The sequence below is a fragment of the Danio aesculapii genome, chromosome 3, assembly GCF_903798145.1.
Source record: "Danio aesculapii chromosome 3, fDanAes4.1, whole genome shotgun sequence".
In the NCBI taxonomy this organism is placed as follows: Eukaryota; Metazoa; Chordata; class Actinopteri; order Cypriniformes; family Danionidae; genus Danio; species Danio aesculapii.
Window position 1 is genome coordinate 60044448 of NC_079437.1, and position 22458 is coordinate 60066905.

Here is a 22458-nt window from a genome sequence, read left to right on the forward strand (position 1 = left end):
TGGAAGGGCATCCGCTGTGTAAAACATATGCTGGATAGGTTGGCGGTTCATTCCGCTGTGGCGACCCCAGATTAATAAAGGGACTAAGCCGAAAAGAAATTGAATGAATGAATATTAAAGTGACAAATGAATATGTGTAATTGCTTAAATGTATATTAGATGTTAAATCTTTGGGTCATTTATAAACCCACATTACTACCATCAAAGTAGCCTAAATATCAAACAGACACAAGTCTAACATCTGACAGAAGCAGAATTATGGAGAACAAAACAAACATTATAATAACATTAACATTATATAACATTATAATATAATAAACATTATAATAAACAAACATTTATTATAATGCTGGGTTCACACCAAACGTGAAGTATGTTTCATACAGTGAACAGACCTACCATTAAACATGATAAAACTTCACTATTAAACCAGAAACATTCATTATAAACCACTTTCAGACCACAAAACCTCTTTCTATTCGCTAGGCCACGCAGAGGCAGCCAATCAGCATTCGCGACGCCACACCCATCAGCATTCGCTAAGTAACAGCAGCCAATCATCATTCGCTGAGCCACACACAGGCTAATATCCCGCCCTCGGCGCTCAGTGTATGAAGTGGATGGAGTATGAATCGGATCGCTGATGAATGCTAAACTTTGCCGTTTGCTGTATAATTATACTTCTGTTACGGGTGTTGTGCGTCTTTTCAAAGTAAGTGTATTATATCTGACTTCTGTAGCGTCCACCAGTGTGATATCTTTAACTTTGCTGCCGATTATCCCTTCAGGAATTAGGATAACATCTTATCTTTATTCACAGTTGCTAATGTTATCTGTGTAGCTTCATTCATTTGTGTTTCTAGTGTAACTTACTGGTTGTTTCAGATATATTCACAGATATAATATCTGACGTACTCATATGTTTATTCATTATGTTTCCAGTTTCTTTTATCATATTTTGCTCACATTTTAATCTGAATTAAGCAAATCTACATTTGTTGACACAGTTTGGGATACCTATCGTAATTTTCGGCCTGACATTTATAATTCGACGAACATTTTATTTTCGTCCTGTGCCTTGCCAATATGAAAAATATTTACATTTAGATCATTTACTTTAATCGTTACTATCAGAATGTGACGAGATTTTCAATCAGCACAACGAAAATGTTTCTGAACACAATCACCCATTGCACCTTTATAGTGTCTGGTAACTATCCGCATATCTTAATTAAGCACTAGCGAAATAATTTAAATATTTTAAAGCTATTAATGTGAGACTTATCAATATAGATTTTTATAGAAAAATATAGCTGTCGCACAGCATCAGTGTCATTTCCACCACAACACTGTAATGTCGCTTTAAAAAGTTTGTGTGAAAGCTTGTTTAGGTGGTTTCTATGAAAATTAATAATGACATCAGAGCACGTGTTCAAGATGGAGGGAATTTAAATTTATCAACAACACATGAAGAAAAATCAGGGTAAATATCGCTTCACAGAGTAATACATTTATTTTACGCCATTTCCAAACATGCTGTACCTTTAAAAATGTCTTCAAAAACCAAAGACAATTAAGGTAAATAGGGGTAATTTGTATATATGAAGGGCTAGTTTCAATTAAAAGCTAATCAATGAGGCTATCTTTAATCTTTTCACAATAAACTGTAGAAATGTTATTTCCACCACACTGCCCCTGTGGTGGAAAAGACAACATGTGGTGGAAAAGACAACATGTGGTGGAAAAGACATCTATGGCTTTAAAATACAGTTGATGTGGATTGTGAAAGTACAGGGGTTGGACGATGAAACTGAAACTAAAAGAGGATAAATTGTTGGTGTTCGTCTCACTGGTGCATCTGTGACTAAGACAGCAAGTCTTCGTGATGTATCAAGAGCCACGATAACCAGAGTAATGTTAGCAAACCAGTAAGAAGAAGAACCACATCTAACAGGAGTAACTGTGAACACAATAGGAAGCTGTCTGAAAGGGATGTCCGGGTGCTAACACCGATTATATCCATAAAACCACAGCTGCCAAACTCACTGCTGAGTTAAATGTGCACCTCAACTCAATTAAGTAGTGCTAATGTTGTTTTGAATAATCTGTATGCTATTTCAGACGGATTATTCATAGTAGCAACAACATAGGGACAGGTAGTTACTGTTTAAAAATCAACAAATGTGCGAATATAAAAGTAAAGCTGACTGGATGTGAGGGCGAAATTTACTCATGTTTTGTTATTCAGCTAAATAATAATGAGTGTTAAAAACAGAAATATTCTGCCATCTTTTTACATTACACTTAGTTTACCAAGACAACGACTTAACTTTTTGTTTTGACTGTGCTCTGCTCTTTGTTTAAACTCATTTACACTTCAACAACTAAATTAATGCTTGGGTCTATTTAACTGACTATATATTTAAAATTCATGTCCACAATGATCGATTACATTATCAGTGTTGTTATAGGTTCCTTTAACGTTTTCTGTGGCTGAACCGCACTTCTGTGCATATAGCCTATTCGTAAACAAACGCAATCTACACAAGCTTTGTGTGACTAAAATAGTTTTGAAACATACACGCGTGTCTAAAAGAAATACTTCAGGGCAAGCACCGTGTCATGCTTCAGATTGCGGTTTTGAACTGCATTTTTCCCTCCAGCGTGCAAAAGCAATTCTCATATTGATTCAGGATTTAGAAAAGTTTTGATTCTGCATTTTTGGCAGAAGCCCTTTCACAAACATGGATACAAGGGCACGGGTTGGTCTTTCAGAAATAAGTCAGGTTGATGCTGAGTTTTCCTGCTGTCACTCTCACTGTCAGCTGCAGGTCGTAATGAAAAAATAATAATAACGTTCTCTGCGTGAACAGGGTGCGTAGATATACAAATTTGTTGACAAACAGTTCGACGAACATAGTTTAGACCATTATGTCTTATGCAGAATATAGAAATATATATTAATTCATTCATTTTCTTTTCAGCTTAGTCCCTTATTAATCCGAGGTTGCCACAGCGGAATGAATCGCCAACTTATCTAGTGTATAGTGTATCTAGTTTGTATTTCTAGTGTAATTTACTGGTGGTTTCAGAAATATGCTTTGCACAGATAAAATATCTGTCAGATAACGTACTGTAATGTTTGTTTTTCTAATGTTTCCATGTTTTTCACTTCACATTTTGATCATATTTGAATGTCTTTTCTCTGCTAAAACAACTTTTGTTTTCTTTGATTTCAGAAGAACGAGATTAGAAGCGAAGATGATGAACTAGTAAAGGTTGGAAAATCCTTGCTAGGCTTTTTTAATGAAAAGAAGAGACAAGATTGTTTTTCCCCTGAACTAAGTGTGGAAAGAGATTGATTGGGATGCAAAGCAGCCGTAAGATTCACAAGATGGTCCACACTGGAGAGAAACCCTTCACATGCTCCCAGTGTGGTAAGAGTTACACACGATCATCAAACCTTAATACACATATGATGATCCACACTGGAGAGAAACCATTCACATGTGCCCAGTGTGGTAAGAGTTTCACACGATCATCAACACTTAATGAACACATGTTGATCCACACTGGAGAGAAACCATTCACATGTACCCAGTGTGGTAAGAGTTTCACACGATCATCAACACTTAATGAACACATGTTGATCCACACTGTAGAGAAACCATTCACATGCACCCAGTGTGATAAGAGTTTCACACGATCATCAAACCTTAATGCACATATGATGATCCACACTGGAGAGAAACCATTCACATGTACCCAGTGTGGTAAGAGTTTCACACGATCATCAAAACTTCATGAACACATGTTGATCCACACTGGAGAGAAACCATTTACATGTACTCAGTGTGGTAAGAGTTTCACACAGTTATCAAACCTTAATAAACACCTGATGGTCCACACTGGAGAGAAACCATTCACATGTACTCAGTGTGGAAAGAGTTTCACACAGTTATCGCACCTCAATAAACACCTAATAGTCCACACTGAAGAGAAACCATTCACATGTACCCAGTGTGGTAAGAGTTTCACACGGTCATCAAACCTTATTGAACACAAGAGGATCCACACTGGATAGAAACCACGCAGATGTGATCAATGTGGTAAAACATTTGCAAGGGGATCACTTCTAAAGTTTCATCTACGTATTCATACAAAGGAGAAACAATATTCAGTTCTGTGTGTGGAGAGAGTTTTACATGGCAGTCAAAATTAAAACAACATCAGAAGATCCACACTGGTGTGAGAAAACATGTCTGCTTTCAGTGTAAGATGGCTTTTATTACAACTAGTCATTTGAAATGCCACAAGAGGATTCACACTGGAGAAAAACCGTACACGTGTTCACACTGCAACAAGAGATTCAGTGAGTTAGGAAATATGAAAGCACATGAGAGGATTCACACTGGAGAGAAACCATACGTGTGTTCACACTGCGGCAAGAGATTCAGTCAGAGAGGAAACATGAAAGCACATGAGATGAGTCACTCAGTAATATGCTAGCCTGACTATTTGTTAGTAATTTGCTAGCTTCTTCACAATGTCCTCTGTTTGGACAGAACTGGAGTGATTTTAAACACTTCTGTGACGCACCATTATTACTGAAAAGTACAGAGATTTTGGAGCACAATAAGCCACCTCCTTTTCCAGGGACGCCCATGCATATTTCAACAAGACACTGCAAAACCACATTCTGCACATATTATAAAGTCCTGGCTGAGGAGGAAGAGGATACAGGTACTTGACTGGCCTGCCTGCAGTCCTGACCTGTCTCCAATAGAGAATGTGTGCTGCATTTTGAAGAGCAAATCTCAACAACGAAAACCTCGTACTGTTGCCCACCTTAAGACTTGTTTGCGGGAAGAATGGGACAAAACTACACCTGAAACACTTCATCACTTGGTGTCTTCAGTCCCTAATCATCTTTCAAGATTTGATTGATGCATGTCTGCTCCAAGATTGAGTAACACAAGTCCTTTCTTATGTCTTCATGATTATTAATTAAGTTGAATGTTGCATTGCTTTTTCTGTATGCCAAGTGTTTTGTTTCCTCAGGATCTACCCAGCCAGGTCAGAGGTCTTGGAGACCTCTTGAGTGGACCTGGACTCCTGATGACTGGAAACAACTGTTACTATTGTTATTTCCATTTGTGTTAATACTCCTATATGATTTTGCTATTTTATTTCTGTGATTCCTCTTTATGCTAGATATAGTTTGTGTAGTGAGAATATAGCAGACCGATTGCTGATTATACCAGTTTTGAACCAGTTTGATACGACAGCTGAGAATACAAAGAAACAACCTTGAGCTTTTATATTGGATTGTTCTCTTGCTTTGTATATGCATCAGAGGGGTCAGCTCTACAGGTCTGGGATCAGCTCTGAATAGTCTATAATCGACCTGATCCAGTAACTCTATCTCCATCCCTATCTGGTCTCAGATCAACCCTGCATTGAGGTACCTATTTAGAATTGTCCATCTTTGCTTAACCAATAGGAGACTTTCACCTGAGTTGACACCATTTCTGGTCTTGTGTAAGAAGTATAATCGCTGTGTTGTACTGTAAGACAGAAGAGCGGCCTACAAACTCATTTGCGATTGTTGAAGCTGGTTTCTGCTAATGAAACTTCAAACTATCTTCAGTAAACTTCCATTTTCATTGAATCTCTGACTCCGGCTCGTCTTCTTCTCACAGACTGGTCATTTTTGCATTAAAACTGTAAATATTCCTACAGGTACAACTTTTTCTGATCGGGGGTTATATAAATGAGGTTGCTTCAATCACATGACAAGAGTCCTGATTTGTGAACGTTAAATCAGGGTTTTAAGAGTTCACACTTTGCTGATTATTGATTATAAAGTGAGTTTGGCATGGGAGAGCCCTGAGTTTATAAGATCCACGAGCCTGGACAGTTTGCAGGGCGAGAGGGGAGTTTGAGCTCAGGTAGGTCTCAAAGACTCCCCCTTATTGCTGTATAGAGATAAACTGTTGGTTAAAAAGCCTGATAGATTAATTGCTGTGCAATGAAATATAGCGTTATTAGCCGACGAAGAAATACGCATGAACAGTGCTTCTACATAATTCATTCATAGAAAGAACAGCCAGAACAGGAAAACTGATGGATTTGTGCCAAATATTAGCATTGACCCATAACAATGTACAGTACCTATAACTGTCAGTATGTGCTTTTTATACCGTTTTTTTTCTAATTTGCAGTTAAGTGGAAAAAAATAAACAAATGCAAATCAAGGTATAAATATCAGAAGCGAACAAATAGATTTTCCCAACCAGCAAATATTAATCTAACACCGAATATAAAAGCAGACACTAACCTGGTATAACGCAGTCACCAATGTCTAGGGCCAGACAGAATCTGTGGACATTTTTAGCTATTTCTGCGCAGAATTTTGGTAAAAATCTGCAGATTTATGCGGAACGATTTTGGGAGTATCTTAACTAAACCTTCTTAAAGTATTAATCCCATCAAAGTAGCCCAAATACCAAACAGACACAAGTCTATCTTTTGACAGAAGCAGAATTATGGAAAACAAAACAAACATTATAGGAGCTGTAATTTATAGTCAACACAAAGCAGCATGGACTTTTATTACAATGCTGGGTTCACACCAAATGCAGAGTATGTTTCATACAGTGAACAGACCTACCATTAAACATGATAAAACGTCACTATTAAAACAGAAACATTCATTATAAGCCATAAAGCCACTTTCATACCACAAAACCTTTCTTTTTATCCGACAGTGATTGAGCCAAGCCACACCAAAGAGCATAGAATCACCAAGAGGCGACACTCTGTTGTTGTTTGGTAAACAGCCACTAGATACCGCTACTGTCACGCGGCGGCCATTTTAGAATGAAAATTCCAATAGAACAACAGCATATTATAAGCCTGTAAAATAACCTATTAAAAGTGCTGCTGATTGTCTTAGTAAGTCTTGTATTGTCGTCTTTCTGGTTGTATCTCAGCTTTAACGCGCTTTTTAAATAAATAAATAAAAAACAAAGCAGCTGCTTGCCATCGTGACAGCAATGAGATCCAATGGACGGCCGATCGCTTTCACTTCAAAATGGCGGAATCACGGGGCTGTTGCTGGGCGCTGCTGTTGCAATGGAACGTTCAATTGAGTGTCGCCTCTTGGTCATTCTAAGCTCTTTGGCCACACACAGACAACCAATCGGCATTCGCTTGGCAACAAACAGCAGCCAATCAGCATTGGCTGAGCTACACACAGGCTAATATCCCGCCCTCGGCGCTCAGTGTATGAAGTGGATGGAGTATGAATCGGATCGCTGATGAATGCTAAACTTTGCCGTTTGCTGTATAATTATACTTCTGTTACGGGTGTTGTGCGTCTTTTCAAAGTAAGTGTATTATATCTGACTTCTGTAGCGTTCGCGAGTGTGATATCTTTAACTTTGCTGCCGATTATCCCTTCAGGAATTGGGAAAATATCTTACCTTTATTCATAGTTGCTAATGTTATCTGTGTAGCTTTATTCGTTTGTATTTCTAGTGTAATTTACTGGTTGTTTCAGAAATATTTTATTTATCTAATATTTACAATTATATTGCTCTTCAGGTGTTGCTCAGATTTTTATCTGAATGAAGCAAATCTACATTTGTTGACATTTTGGGATACCATCATAATTTCGGCCTGAAGTTTATAATTCAACAAACATTTTAGTCCTTTGCCTCATCCTGAATATAAAAATACTCATTATACATTTAGATCATTTACTTTAATCATTACTACCAGAATGTGAAGAGATTTTCAACCAGCTCAACAAAAATGTTTCTGAAGTCAATCACCCACAGTGTCTTTAACATTAGGAAAATATTTTACCTTTATTCATAGTTGCTAATGTCATCTGTGTCTTATACATTTGTATTTCTAGTGTAATTTACTAACTGTGGTTGTTTCAGAAATATGCTTTGCACATATTTAATATCTGACAGATAATGTACTCTGTTGAATATCTTTTAACAGAACTTTATTTACTTTGATTTCAGAAGAATGAGATTGCGTGAAGTGAAGATGACGAACTGGTAAAAGTTGGAAATACTTGAGTAAGGCATTTTTTAATGAAAAGAAGAGGCAACATTTTTTTGCCTGCACTCAGTGTGGAAAGAGATTGATTGAGATGCAAAGCAGCCGTAAGATCCACAAGATGGTACGCACTGGAGAGAAACCATTCACATGCACCCAGTGTGGTAAGAGTTTCAGACATTCATCAAACCTTAATGATCACATGATGGTCCACACTGGAGAGAAACCATTCACATGTACCCAGTGTGGTAGAAGTTTCAGACAATTAATACACCTTAATAAACACTTAATGGTCCATTCTGGAGAGAAACCGTTCACATGCCCCCAGTGTGGAAAGAGTTTCAGAATATCATCCTCTTTTAAAATCCACATGTTGATCCACACTGGAGAAAAGCCATTCACATGTACCCAGTGTGGAATGAGTTTCAGACATTCATCATCTTTAAAAATCCACATGATGATCCACACTGGAGAGAAACCATACATATGTACCCAGTGTGGAAAGAGTTTCACAATATCATCATCTTTAAAAATCCACATGATGATCCACAATGGAGAGAAACCATTCACCTGTACCCATTGTGGAAAGAGTTTCAGACAATCATCAAACCTTAATAAACACCTGATGGTCCACACTGGAGAGAAGCCATTCACATGTTCCCTCTGTAGTAAGAGTTTCAGACAATTATTACACCTTAATCAACACCTAATAGTCCATACTGGAGAGAAACCATTCACATGTACCCAGTGTGGTAAGAGTTTCACAGACTCATCATCTTTAAAAAGCCACATGATGATCCACGCTGGAGAGAAACCATTCACCTGTACCTATTGTGGAAAGAGTTTCAGACAATCATCAAACCTTAATAAACACATGAGGATCCACACTGGAGAGAAACCATTCATATGTACCCAGTGTGGGAAGAGTTTCAGACAATCATCACACCTTGATCAACATGTGATGATTCACACTGGAGAGAAAACACACAAATGTGATCAATGCGGTAAAACATTTGCAAGAGGTTCGCTTCTGAAGATCCATCTAAGAATTCATACGAAGGAGAAACCGTATTCGTGTTCTGTATGCGGGAGGAGTTTTGCACGGCAGTCAAATTTAAGTCAACATCAGAAGATCCACACTGGTGTGAGAGAATATGTCTGCTTTGAGTGTGGGAAGACTTTTATCACAGCTGATGATTTGGAACGGCAACAAAGGATTCACACTGGAGAGAAACCGTACACGTGTTCACACTGCGACAAGACATTCAGTGAGTTGGGAAACCTGAGATCACAAGAGAGGATTCACACTGGAGAGAAACTGTACATGTGTTCACACTGCAACAAGACATTCAGTCTGTTAGGAAATCTGAAAAAACATGAGAGGATTCACACTGGAAAGAAACCCTGAAAGCAGGGCTGAGCCAGGGCTCGAAATGAACCTTTTTGCTTGGCAGCACTGGCGCTTCTAGCTTCAAAAATTTAGGAGCACCAGCCACAATTTAGGTGCACCCACCAAAGATTATGAGTGCCATTAATGCAAATTTTATATTAATTGATTGATTTATTAATGATAAACGCAGACATTTTTTTTCGATATGCTATAATTGATAATGTATTAGCTATCTACCACTAACAACTAGGCTAATATGCAAAGATCTGCTATTCAAAAATTCGTTTATTCATTCATTCATTTTTTTGATGGCTTAGTCCCTTTAATCTGGGGTCGCCACAGCGGAATGAACCGCCAACTTATCCAGCATTTGTTTTACGCAGCAGATGCCCTTCCAGCCGCGACCCATCTCTGAGAAACATCCACACACACTTATTAACACACACATACACTACGGACAATTTAGCCTACCCAATTCACCTGTACCACATGTACCGCTTTGGACTGTTGGGGAAACCGGAGCATCCGGAGGAAACCCACACGAACGCAGGGAGAACATGCAGACTCCACATAGAAAGGCTAACTGACCCAGCCGAGGCTCGAACCAGCGACCTTCTTGCTGTGAGGCGACAGCAGTACCTACTGCGCCACTGCGTCACCAAAATTCATTTATATTAGTTATTAAAAATACTAATCTCCATATTAGCTCTGGTGCATTAAATAATAATTAATAATAATATTAAGATTTTTTTTAAATCACAAAATGGTATCAAATGTTTATATTTTTGAAGGTATCATCTCAAAGTTGGAAATTCCAGCATCATGACTACACTACAGTTATTGTAAAGGTTATTATATGAGTTATATGAAAGCAATATGGGGGATTCTATTGCATGTGTATTTGACATTTCAAAAAATGAAGGAATAAAACTCTGAAACCAGTATCTTATTGAAAGCATATTTACTTTTTATAATTCAGCTTTTGCCAAACATAAATGATTGAATGTTTTACTACATTAATAAAATTAATGAAACGTTTTTTTGTATATGTTAACTCTGTTATGGATGAATTTATATATAAATATTATATATAAATTGGAATTGAATTGACAGTAACAATTTACAGTTTTACAACTTCCTAGCCAAACATTTCACTTGCTATAACTGCTAAGATCACATGATACTAATGAAATCAGGGTTAAAATATTTACTGCTCACATTTAGCCATGAAACCTCCAACACTAATTCGGCCAGTGTTTCAGTTTCATTGTCCAACCCCTGTATTTTCACAATCCAAATCAACTGTTTTGAAACCATAAATGTCTTCTCCACCACAGAGGTCTGTAGCGAAATTTGCTCAAGTTTATGAATATTAGTTATTAATATTCTGAATTATTTCCCAGAGATGGGTTGCGGCTGGAAGGGTATCCGCTGCGTAAAAACGTGCTGGATAGGTTGGCGGTTCATTCCGCTGTGGCGACCCTGGATTAATAAAGGGACTAAACCGAAAAGAAAATGAATGAATGAATATTCTGAATTAACTTATATTTAATTTAACACAATAAATATAACAATGACTTCGCCTCTGTAATTGTTTATTTATTTAGAAAGGGAAGTATGACCACCTCTTGTGAAGTAGATGAGTAGTTTAGAGGTTTTAATAAACTTGGCTTAGTAATGGCGGCGCAGTGGTTAGCACTGTCGCCTCACAGTAAGAAGGTCGCTGGTTCGAGCCTCGGCTGGGTCAGTTGGCGTTTCTGTGTGGAGTTTGCGCGTGGGTTTCCTCCGGTTTCCCCCACAGTCCAAAGACATGTGGTACAGGTGAATTGGGTAGGCTAAATTGTCCGTAGTGTATGAGTGTGAATGAGTCTGTATGGATGTTTCCCAGAGATGAGTTGCAGCTGGAAGGGCATCTGCTGTGTAAAACATATGCTGGGTAAGTTGGTGGTTCATTCAGCTGTGGTGACCCCGGATTAATAAAGAAAAGGAATGAATGAATGGTTTAGTAAAGCTTGTATCAAGGCTCTATCATTAAATTGACCTTTTCTGTGAGGCAAAACAAAGACAATCCAACATGGTTATAGCGTGATTTATGGACTAGTCTAGTCTAACATATAGCAAACAAACGTACAAAACAACAACAACTAAAAAAAACATAAACGAAAGACAGCGAGGAAGTAAAAGAGTTAATGTAAAAGAATGGCAACCCTCGCTCAGTTCCACACAACTGTTAAAGACCACCAAGAGTATAAAAAACACCTTTTTGAAAGGGCCACAGCTTTAACGCACGACTAAATACCTGGATTTAATGGGTCTGTCTCTTTCTCATGTGAGGCGAGTTTCTCTGATAGGTGGAAGATGGAGTCTTTTAAGAAGTCTTTTCTTGATGCGTGGAGCTTGCGACGCAGATCGGAAGATACGCGAGACGCAAACTTTAAATTGGTTTAATCTGCCGGAAAATAAGAAACGTGGACTCAGGTGAGTCACGTGGGTACAGAAACGCGGTCTGCCCCCTCAGGGGCACTTTTGTGGAGGTCTTTTAACCGGGACCTTTCTGCCTCGATGTTGGGAAGTAGATGTGTTTTAACTATTGGTCATGTCACACCCATTCTCTACTGACTGACCAATGGTTTCTCACTTACCATCTGTAATATAGATTATAGACCAGTGGTGTCCAAACTCGGTCCTGGAGGGCCGGTCTCCTGCATATTTTAGTTCTAACCCCAATTAAACACACATGAACCAGCTAATCAAGCTCTTTCTAGGTATACTAGACTTCTAGGCAGGTGTGTTGGAAGAAGTTGGAGCTAAACTGTGCAGGACACCGGTCCTCCGGGACCGAGTTTGGACACCCCTGTTACAGACTAAAGAACGGATCCCCAGGGCTAACCAAGCAACCAGGTCTGACGCCAGATGCCTTGGCATAGGGTATTTAAGGGCAATCCCTTTCTTCAGCTGCAGCCCATATGTTACAGGGTAGTGTGGTGGAAATGACATTTTTTACAGTTTATTGTGAAAAGATTAAAGATAGCGTCACCAATTAGCTTTGAATTGAAACTAGCATTTCATATATACAAAATACTCTCTTTTACCTTAATTTCATTTGGTTTTTGAAGACATTTTTAAAGGTACAGCATGTTCGGAAATGGCGTAGAATAAATGTATTACTCTGTGAAGCGATATTTACCCTGATTTTTCTTCATGTGTTGTTGATAAATTTAAATTCCCTCCATCTTGAACACGTGCTCTGATGTCATTATTAATTTTCATAGAAACCACCTAAACAATCTTTCACACAAACTTTTTAAAGCGACATTACAGTGTTGTGGTGGAAATGACACTGATGCTGTGCAGGATCGTAGCGGACATTTTAAAAGTTGGGGGGCGATGGCTGTATGAGATCATACGTTCATATAATTATTAATCACCTGTTTCTAAATGGTCTGTCTCTAAAAGTGAGGGGGACGGATCCCCCCGTCCACCCCGGTTGCTACGCCCATGTGTGCGACAGCTATATTTTGTACATAAAATAATATTGATAATAGTCTCTCGTCAATAACTTTAAAATATTTAAATGATTTCACTAGTGCTTAATTAAGATACATTAACAGGTACCAGATAAATAAAATTTTAAAATGTTATTTTCATTGTTGAAGTTTAAAACTCTGGGTTAAACAGTGATTTTGACACCTAAAACGAGGTTGAATAATACAAAAAAATAAATAATAGAAAGTTTATTCTGTTAATTATGTGGGTTATTTTAAGATAAATCCTTTTATTAGGTTAAAAAACCCACATTTCTTCCATCAAACTAAATAACAAAGACAAACATCATCAGACACAAGTCTTTACTTTTCTCCTAGGCAGAACTGAGGAAAACAGAATATTTTGATCTGAGTCACAAAACAAAACTGCTTTAGGTCTATTCATGATGTTATAAAGCAGCATGGACGTTTATTATAACAATTTTATAAAACATAAACATTAATTCTAAACTACAAAGCCACTTTCAGACCCCAAAACCTTTCTCTTTAGCCGACAGTGATTGAGGCAATCAGCATTCGCTAAGCAACACAGGCAACCAATCAGCATTCGCTGAGTAACAAACAGCAGCCAATCAGCATTCGCTGAGCCACACACAGGCTAATATCCCGCCCTCGGCGCTCAGTGTATGAAGTGGATGGAGTATGAATCGGATCGCTGATGAATGCTAAACTTTGCTGTTTGCTGTATAATTATACTTCTGTTACGGGTGTTGTGCGTCTTTTCAAAGTAAGTGTATTATATCTGACTTCTGTAGCGTTCACGAGTGTTATAACTCCAGGAATTAGGAAAACATCTTACCTTTATTCATAGTTGCTAATGTTGTCTGTGTAGCTTTATTCATTTGTAATTCTAGTGTAATTTACTGGTTGTTTCTGAAAAATGCTTTGCACAGATACAATCAGGGTTCATACGGTCATGGAAAACCTGGAAAAGTCATGGAAATTAGATATCTATACTTGAATATTGGTTATTTACTTATTTTCTGTCCTTGGCCAGTCACATACTCTCACATTATTAGTGTGGTGTAAGCAGTATCTAAATAAATTTGACATAAATAGAAACTAAATAGATTGTTGTGTGTTTTACGATATGCTGCAAACATTAGGTCATGAAAATTTATTTGGACGTCTTGGAAAAGTCATGAAATTTTAGTAGTAATGTGTATGAACCCTGTATAATTATATGTTTAATTATTCATCCAATGTTTCCAGTTTCCTTTCTCTTCAGGTTTTGCTCAGATTTTGATCTGAATGAAACAAATCTACATTTGTTGACACAGTTTGGGATACCCATCATAATTTTCGGCCTTAAATTTATAATTTGACAAACATTTTTGGTCCTGTGCCTAATCCAGAATATAAAAATACTCATAAACACATTTAGATTGTTTACTTTAATCATTACTATCGAAATGTGAAGATACATTTAATCAGCACAGCTAAAATGTTTCTGAAGTCAATCACCCAAAGTGTCTTTAACATTAGGAAAATATTTATCATTCTTTATTCATAGTCACTAATGTTATCTGTGTCTTTTATTTATTTGTATTTCTAGTGTAATTTACTAACTGTGGTGGTTTCAGAAATATGCTTTGCACATATTTAATATCTGACAGATAATGTACTCTGTTGAATATCTTTTAACAGAACTTTATTTACTTTGATTTTTATTTCAGAAGAATGGGATTGCGTGAAGCGAAGATGATGAACTGGTTAAAGCTGGAAATACCCGAGTACAGCATTTTTTAATGAAAAGGAGAGACATTTTTTTGCCTGCACTGCAGAGATTCACACTATCATCATCTCTAAAAAGCCACACAATGGTCCACACTGGAGAGAAACTATTCACATGTATCCAGTGTGGAAAGAGTTTCAGCCATTCATCAAACTTTAATAAACACATGCTGATCCACACTGGAGAGAAGCCATTCACCTGTACCCGGTGTGGACAGAGTTTCAGACATTCATCAAGCCTTATTAAACACATGAGGATCCACACTGGAGAGAAGCCATTTACATGTACACAGTGTGGTAAGAGTTTCAGAATATCAACACACCTTAATGAACACCTGATGGTCCACACTGGAGAGAAACCATTCACATGTACCCATTGTGGAAAGAGTTTCAGACAATCATCAAACTTTAATAAACACCTAATGATCCACACTGGAGAGAAACCACACATATGTACCCAGTGTGGAAAGAGTTTCCGACAATTATCACACCTTAATCAACATGTGAGGATCCACACTGGTGTGAAAACACACAAATGTGATCAATGTGGTAAAACATTTGCAAGGGTTTCAAGTCTGAGGGTCCATCTAAGAGTTCATACCAAGGAGAAACCGTATTCATGTTCTGTATGCAGGAGGAGTTTTGCACGGCAGTCAGATTTAAGCCAACATCAGAAGATCCACACTGGTGTGAGAGAATAGATCTGCTTTGGGTGTGAGATGACTTTCATTACAGCTAATCATTTGGAACAGCACCAAAGGATTCACACTGGAGAGAAACCATACAAGTGTTCACACTGCGACAAGACATTCAGTGGATCAGGACAACTGAGATCACATGAAAGGATTCACACTGGAGAGAAACCATACATGTGTTCACACTGCAACAAGACATTCAGTCTGTTAGGAAGTCTGAGAAGACATGAGAGGATTCACACTGGAGAGAAACCCTAAAAGCCGGTCTGAGCCAGGGCTCGAAATGAACCATTTTGCTTGGCAGCACTGGCGCTTCTAGCTTCAAAAATGAAGGAAGCACCAGCCACAATTTAGGTGCACCCACCAAATAATATGAGCAGTTACTGCAAGTTTTATATTAATAGATTTATTGCATTTGAAATCAACGTTAATCAAAACTAACAACCAAAAAATTCAGCATGCGCCCACCGGCCCTGCACGCACTGCATTACATGAATGAGATGAACTGAGTTAATGAATATAACTGTGCTGTTCTCACAGGTGGTGTCTGATATTGCACAGGTGATATTGACATATAACTTATTATTTGCATACGTCATTTAATAGCAATAAGTCTTTTATGAGCTGCAATATTAGTCTTCTCTTAGAGAATGCAGGCGCTTTTGCAAAGGTGTATGCAGTGTTAAATTTTTACATGTAGCTGTCACTTCCAGGATTATAATTCACCACAGGATCCCTAATAAGATGTGATATTATTTGTAACTTTAGATGGTTTCTAAAACAAAATCTGTCAGTGTTATTTTCATTCTCTCGTATCCAAACCTTTACATTTTTGGATATATTGGTACCAGTGGTGTAGTCATAAAAAAATTACCCACCCAATCCAAAATGTAAAAAGTAGGCAAAGAAATGACAAAAGACAATGTTTCTTTGATTCATTAGCTATATATATATATATATATATATATATATATATATATATATATATATATATATATATATATATATATATATATACTAAACATCTATTGACTTCTATAACTATTGACTTTCACAGAAGAAAAAACAAAACCTATGAAAGTCAATGGTTACAGGTGTCCAGCTTTCTTCGAAATATCTTCTTTTGTGTTCAACAGGATAAAAAAAGGCAAACCGGTTTGGAACAAGTGAAGTAAATGATGACAATTTACATTGTTTTTGGGTGAACTATCCATTTAAAAATACTTGAATGCATTAATTTTTATCCCATTTCAATTATGCTTAGCTAACAGTGACCCCAGCAGAGCCGGAGATTGGCTGATTATATTGAGCTGTATTTAAATGTATATGAGCCTAATTAAATATACATAATAATATGCAGATATTCCAACTATGCATCAATAAACGCATCTTGTGCTCACAGTTTGCACAGCTGTGGTTTGCTGACTAAATGAAAAGCGAGTTGACAACAGGAGCGGAAGTCTGCCGCCGTTTTTATATCAAATTTAAAGGGGACTGAGGCGGTTATTGAGTGATGTACAGTTTATGAGGTGATCGCAAAGGTTTAACGGGGGTCGAATGGAAATACAGGAGTGCTTAAGGGACATCCAAGCTGTTTTTAAATTTTACTTAAAGGTTTCAGCGAGATATCATTCAGTTGACTTGTGATCTTCGAAAAACTCTCACGAAATGTTCTCACAGCTGCTGCGGTCGTCAGGCGGCGGGGAATGGCGCAAGTTAAACAAATGCACCAATTGCAACAGATTAAGATGTGATTAATAAAATACATTTGGTAGACAGTTAAAGGAGATGCGAAAACACATAAATTAGGGAGGTTTAATCACCAAAACAAGTGAGTGTACCAAGGGAATTATTGATCCTTAGAAGTCGTAATACCCAAACAGCTCATGGAAAAAGGTAGGCATACTGAGTATAGCAAGGACTACACCACTGATTGGTACACAGCAGAATTTATGACTTCATTTATCACACCAAATCTTTTTTATTTTATTATTATTTTTTATTGTTATAATTATTTTTTTAGGGGGTTTTAACCTGTATTGTGATAGGGCAGTGGAGATTTACAGACTGGAAAGTATGGGGAGCAGAGATAGGGGAAGGGTCGGCAAATGACCTCAAGGGAATCGAACTTGGGTCACCATGAGCACCTCAGAGCTATGTGTCGACACACTAACCACTAGGCTATTGGCGCCAGCATCACAGCAGAGTTCAACTTTTGTCTCGTCAGTCCACAGAGTATTTTCCCAAAAGTCTTGCGGATCATCAAGATGTTTTCTGACAGACACTTTCACACAGGGCTATGTACTTTTGGATTTTGTTTTGATTTGATAATAAAAACCTTAATTTAAAACTCCATGATGTGTTTACTTGTGTTATCTTTGACTCTTATTTACATACATTTCATGATCTGAAACATAAAAATTTGACAAAAAGCAAAAACAATAAATTAGTAAGGGGTAAACACTTTTTTAAGCCACTATACTGTATAAACACAGATTTTGCTGATGGTACAGAAGTATCTGAAAATCACCGTTTACACATTCACTCTGAACAACTTGCAATTGAATAGCTGAATAGTTGATATCTCAATGACAGATCCCATAGAAATCAATGGGCAGATTTTCAATGTAATACTAGTAACCGATTAGTTACTAGTCACTATTAAATAAGAACTAGTGTCTAAAAAATAAGAACTAGTATCTATTTAATGAGTACTAGTATCTAATAAAAACAACTAGTGTCTAATGACTAAGCACTAGTACTTAATGGAAAAGATACTAGTATCTAAAAAATAAGAAGCAATAGTAACATAAAAATAGATACTAGTGCAGGCTGTTGATTAAATGTTAAAACTGCTTGCCATTAACGGTGAACGGGCCATTAAAACATTATTAAAACTTCACTTTTAAAACATAAACATTAATTCTAATCCACAAAGTCACTTTCAGACTACGAAACCTTCCTCTTTAGCCCACAGTGATTGACACAGAGACAGCCAATCAGCAATCGCTGAGCAACACACAAGCAGCCAATCAGCATTCGCTGAGCCACACACAGGCTAATATCCCGCCCTCGGCGCTCAGTGTATGAAGTGGATGGAGTATGAATCGGATCGCTGATGAATGCTAAACTTTGCCGTTTGCTGTATAATTATACTTCTGTTACGGGTGTTGTGCGTCTTTTCAAAGTAAGTGTATTATATCTGACTTCTGTAGCGTTCACGAGTGTGATATGCTTAACTTTGCTCCAGGAATTTGGAAAATATTTCCCCTTTATTAATAGTTGCTAATGTTACCTGTGTAGCTTCATTCATTTGTATTTCTAGTGTAATTTGCTAGGTGTTTCAGAAATATGCTTTGCACAGATATAATATCTGACAGATAACTTTTCTGTTTATTTTTTTTAATCTGATATTTCCAGGTTTTTGTTCACTTCACATTTTGCTCATCTTTGAATGTCTTTTGTCTGCTGAAACAACTTTATTTACTTTGATTTCAGAAGAATGAGATTGCGTGAAGCGACGATTATAAGCTAGTAAAAGCTGGAGAGATTAATTTGGGGGAAAAAGCAGGCGTAAGATTCACATCATGAGCCACACTGGAGAGAAGCTATTCACATGTACACAGTGTGGTAAGAGTTTCCCACAACCATCACACCTTAATAAACACATGAGGATCCACACTGGAGAGAAACCATACACATGTACCCAGTGTGGTAAGAGTTTCACGCAGTCATCAAACCTTAATCAACACATGAAGATCCACACTGGAGAGAAATCATTCACATGTACCTGGTGTGGAAAGAGTTTCAAAATATCATCATACCTTAATAAACACATGAGGATCCACTCTGGAGAGAAGCCATTCACATGTACCCAGTGTAATAAGAGTTTCATACGATTATCAAACCTTAATGAACACATGAGGATGCACACTGGAGAGAAGCCATTCACATGTACCCAGTGTGGTAAGAGTTTCACACAATCATCAAACCTTAATAAACACATGAAGATCCACACTGGAGAGAGACCATTCACATGCACTCAATGTGGGAAGAGTTTCAGAACATCATCACATCTTACTCAACACATGTTGATCCACACTGGAGAGAAAACGCACAAATGTGATCAGTGCGGTAAAACATTTATAAGGGGTTCACTTTTGAAGGCTCATCTAAGAGTTCATACGAAGGAGAAACCGTATTCGTGTTCTGTATGCGGGAGGAGTTTTGCAGTGCAGGCAAGATTAAGCCAACACCAGAAGATCCACACTGGTGTGAGAGAATATGTCTGCTTTGGGTGTGAGAAGACTTTTACGACAGCTGGGGGTTTGAAGCGGCACCAAAGGATTCACACTGGAGAGAAACCGTACAAGTGTTCACACTGCGGCAAGAGATTCTTTCATTTAGAGACACTGAAACCACATGAGAGGACTCACACTGGAGAGAAACCATACAGGTGTTCACACTGCGACAAGACATTCAGACAGATGGGAACCCTGAAAATACATAAGAAGATTCACTCAGCAATGTGCTAAAGCCTGACTTGTATAAGTGTGACGAGACGCTCCACGAGAACGAGATGAGATTTTTCTACTACATTTTTACGAAGTCTTCAATGATCAAATACATGATTGGAAAATAGTCTTTTCAGGAGTTCAAACTTAGCTGAAAATTGACTATAAAGTGTGTTTAAACAGGAGGAGTAGGAGTGGAAGTGCGGGATTCTTCAAAACGAACATAACTGAGGCGCAAATCTGCTTATTTACGGTGACTTAGGAATCATCTGATAGGTGAATCATGTGTTTAGCTAATGCGGGACCGGCTGTGGTCAATCATAAGCGTGTGATCCTCCCGAAATTAGTTTATAAATAAACTTCCCTTACTCAACTGGGTAAAAATTAGCATAATGCAAAATAATTTAGGAGCTTTTTGTTAAATCAGCTCGTAATGAATGTTATTTTACTGCTATTTTGATTAATTCTATGCAGTAAAGGACACGAAAACACTACAGAATACAGCCTATGTGAATAGAAAAGTCTTTTTATATATAATTTTAAATGTTAGCAAACTATTAATACTAATATATGAATGGAGAATAGATTTTAATTCAACTTATAAAAATTCACAAACTGCAAAACAATTTAGGAGCTTTTAAAAGAATTGTAATGAAAGGTGTTTGAAATCAGTTGAAATCAGAATTAATAGCCCCCCTTTCTTTTTTAATATTTCCCAAATGATGTTGAACAGATTCAGGAAATTTTCACAGTATGTCTGATAATATTTTTTCTTCTGGAAAAAGTCTTATTTGTTTTATTTTGGCTAGTTTTTAATTTTTTAAACATAATTTTAAGGTCAGTATTATTAGCCCCTTTAAGCTATATATTTTTTCAATAGTCTACAGAACAAACCATCGTTAAGCAATAAGTTGCCTAATTACCCTAACTTTACCCTAATTAACCTAGTTAGGCCTTTTAATGTCACTTTAAACTGTATAGAAGCGTCTTGAAGAATATCTAGTCTAATATTATTTACTGTCATCATGGCAAAGAGAAAATAAATCAGTTATTAGAGATGAGTTATTAACACTATTATGATTAGAAATGTTTAAAAAAAAAATCTGCTTTCTGTTAAACAGAAATTGGGGGAAAAATAAACAGGGTGGCTAATAATTCTGACTTCAACTGTATATAACATTCATGCAATTTTGGTGCTTGTGATGCAGGAAGTCCGGAGAATGGTGTGTACACCGTGATTTTATATGCGATGTATCTAAAAAGTGGCCATAAACGAATATTTTCTCAATTCAAAGGAGTAGCAGCTTGGACCCGGAAGCAAATATTCCATATGTCACGACTTAACGAGCGGATATGATGACCTTAGTGTCATCCCACTTCAGAGTAAAACTGGAATAATGTGTGTGTCATTGCTTTTCTGTATGCCAAATTATTTCTCAGGATCTACCCTGCCAGGTCAGAGGTCATGGAGACCTCTTGAGTGAACCTGACTCTTGAAGAATTGGAAACTGGGCTGTTTCCTGAGTCATTTGCCATTTTATTTGTTAAATCTTAGTTAATTTCTTCGTATGTAAGCTACCAGTTTGGATTAAACTGCTGAGAGTACACTCAGCCTTGGGTAAGAAACAGATTGTACTTTGAGTGTGTGTGTGTTCTATTCCTTGGTGGATCATTTCACAGGTCTGGGGTCAGCTCTGAATAGCCTATAGTGGCTGTCTGATGTTTGTATGCTTGAGATATTGTGCACACACACATGGAAATGTTCAAAGTGAAATATATCTATAGTATAATTGTAGCTAAAGTATAATTATTGTTTTGATATTGCAAAAAGAGCAGCCTACGGACTCATTCGCGAGTGTTGAAGCTGGCTTCTGCTGGTGAAACTGCAAATCTGTCTTCAATATATTTTCTTTCTAATTGAATCTCTGACTCCGGCTCTTCTTCATCTGACAGATGGGTCATTTATGGGATAAAATAGTCAGTTCCCCTACTATAAACATGCAAAAACATGCCACTATACTGTATACACAGATTTTACTGACTAATTGATAATGGTTAGCTTTTGCCACAGAAGTATCTGAGAATCACCCTGTTTACTCGTTCACTGTGAACAATATATTGATTTACAAGTGAGACACAGAAAGTGAGGGCTTTGTCATGAATATTGATGTCGTTCTCACTCTTGACAAAGACCGGCCTCTAGTGGGCCATCAGTGTGTGTAAATGAAGAGACCCAGAACATGAGCTTCTGTGTTTGTCTTTATTTACAGTTTAATTTTAGTCCACAATATAAATAGTTATAGTCAAAGGCTCACAGTGATCTGAACATTTACATTACTCTGTACCAAGTTTCTTCAGATTTGAGCCCCTGCCTTGTTTATTATTTTTGTTTACTACTAACAGCATTAAAATAATTGATGTATATTTGCATGTTCAGTTTGTGGACAGCTTTCTCTATCAAACAATTAACTAAATATCAGGTCAGGAAATCCTTTTCTTGTAAA

At 37.3% G+C, this 22458-nt stretch overlaps 2 protein-coding genes and 2 pseudogenes across 2 annotated transcripts; all 4 read left to right on the forward strand.

The window, feature by feature from the left end:
- The first annotated feature begins 579 nt into the window (after positions 1-579).
- On the forward strand, positions 580-5671 carry LOC130221768 (gastrula zinc finger protein XlCGF57.1-like; annotated as a pseudogene).
- A 1606-nt stretch (positions 5672-7277) lies between these two features.
- On the forward strand, positions 7278-10403 carry LOC130221760 (gastrula zinc finger protein XlCGF57.1). The gene is made up of 2 exons (XM_056454352.1): positions 7278-7391; positions 8040-10403. Exon 2 carries the CDS (start codon positions 8171-8173, stop codon positions 9482-9484), a length of 1314 nt encoding a protein of 437 aa, XP_056310327.1. The 5' UTR covers positions 7278-7391; positions 8040-8170; the 3' UTR covers positions 9485-10403.
- A 2769-nt stretch (positions 10404-13172) lies between these two features.
- Positions 13173-16344, forward strand: LOC130221761 (gastrula zinc finger protein XlCGF8.2DB-like; annotated as a pseudogene).
- A 2150-nt stretch (positions 16345-18494) lies between these two features.
- On the forward strand, positions 18495-21910 carry LOC130221762 (gastrula zinc finger protein XlCGF7.1-like). Its single transcript, XM_056454353.1, has 2 exons — positions 18495-18627; positions 18939-21910. Exon 2 carries the CDS (start codon positions 19028-19030, stop codon positions 19973-19975), a length of 948 nt encoding a protein of 315 aa, XP_056310328.1. The 5' UTR covers positions 18495-18627; positions 18939-19027; the 3' UTR covers positions 19976-21910.
- The last annotated feature ends 548 nt before the right edge of the window (positions 21911-22458 follow it).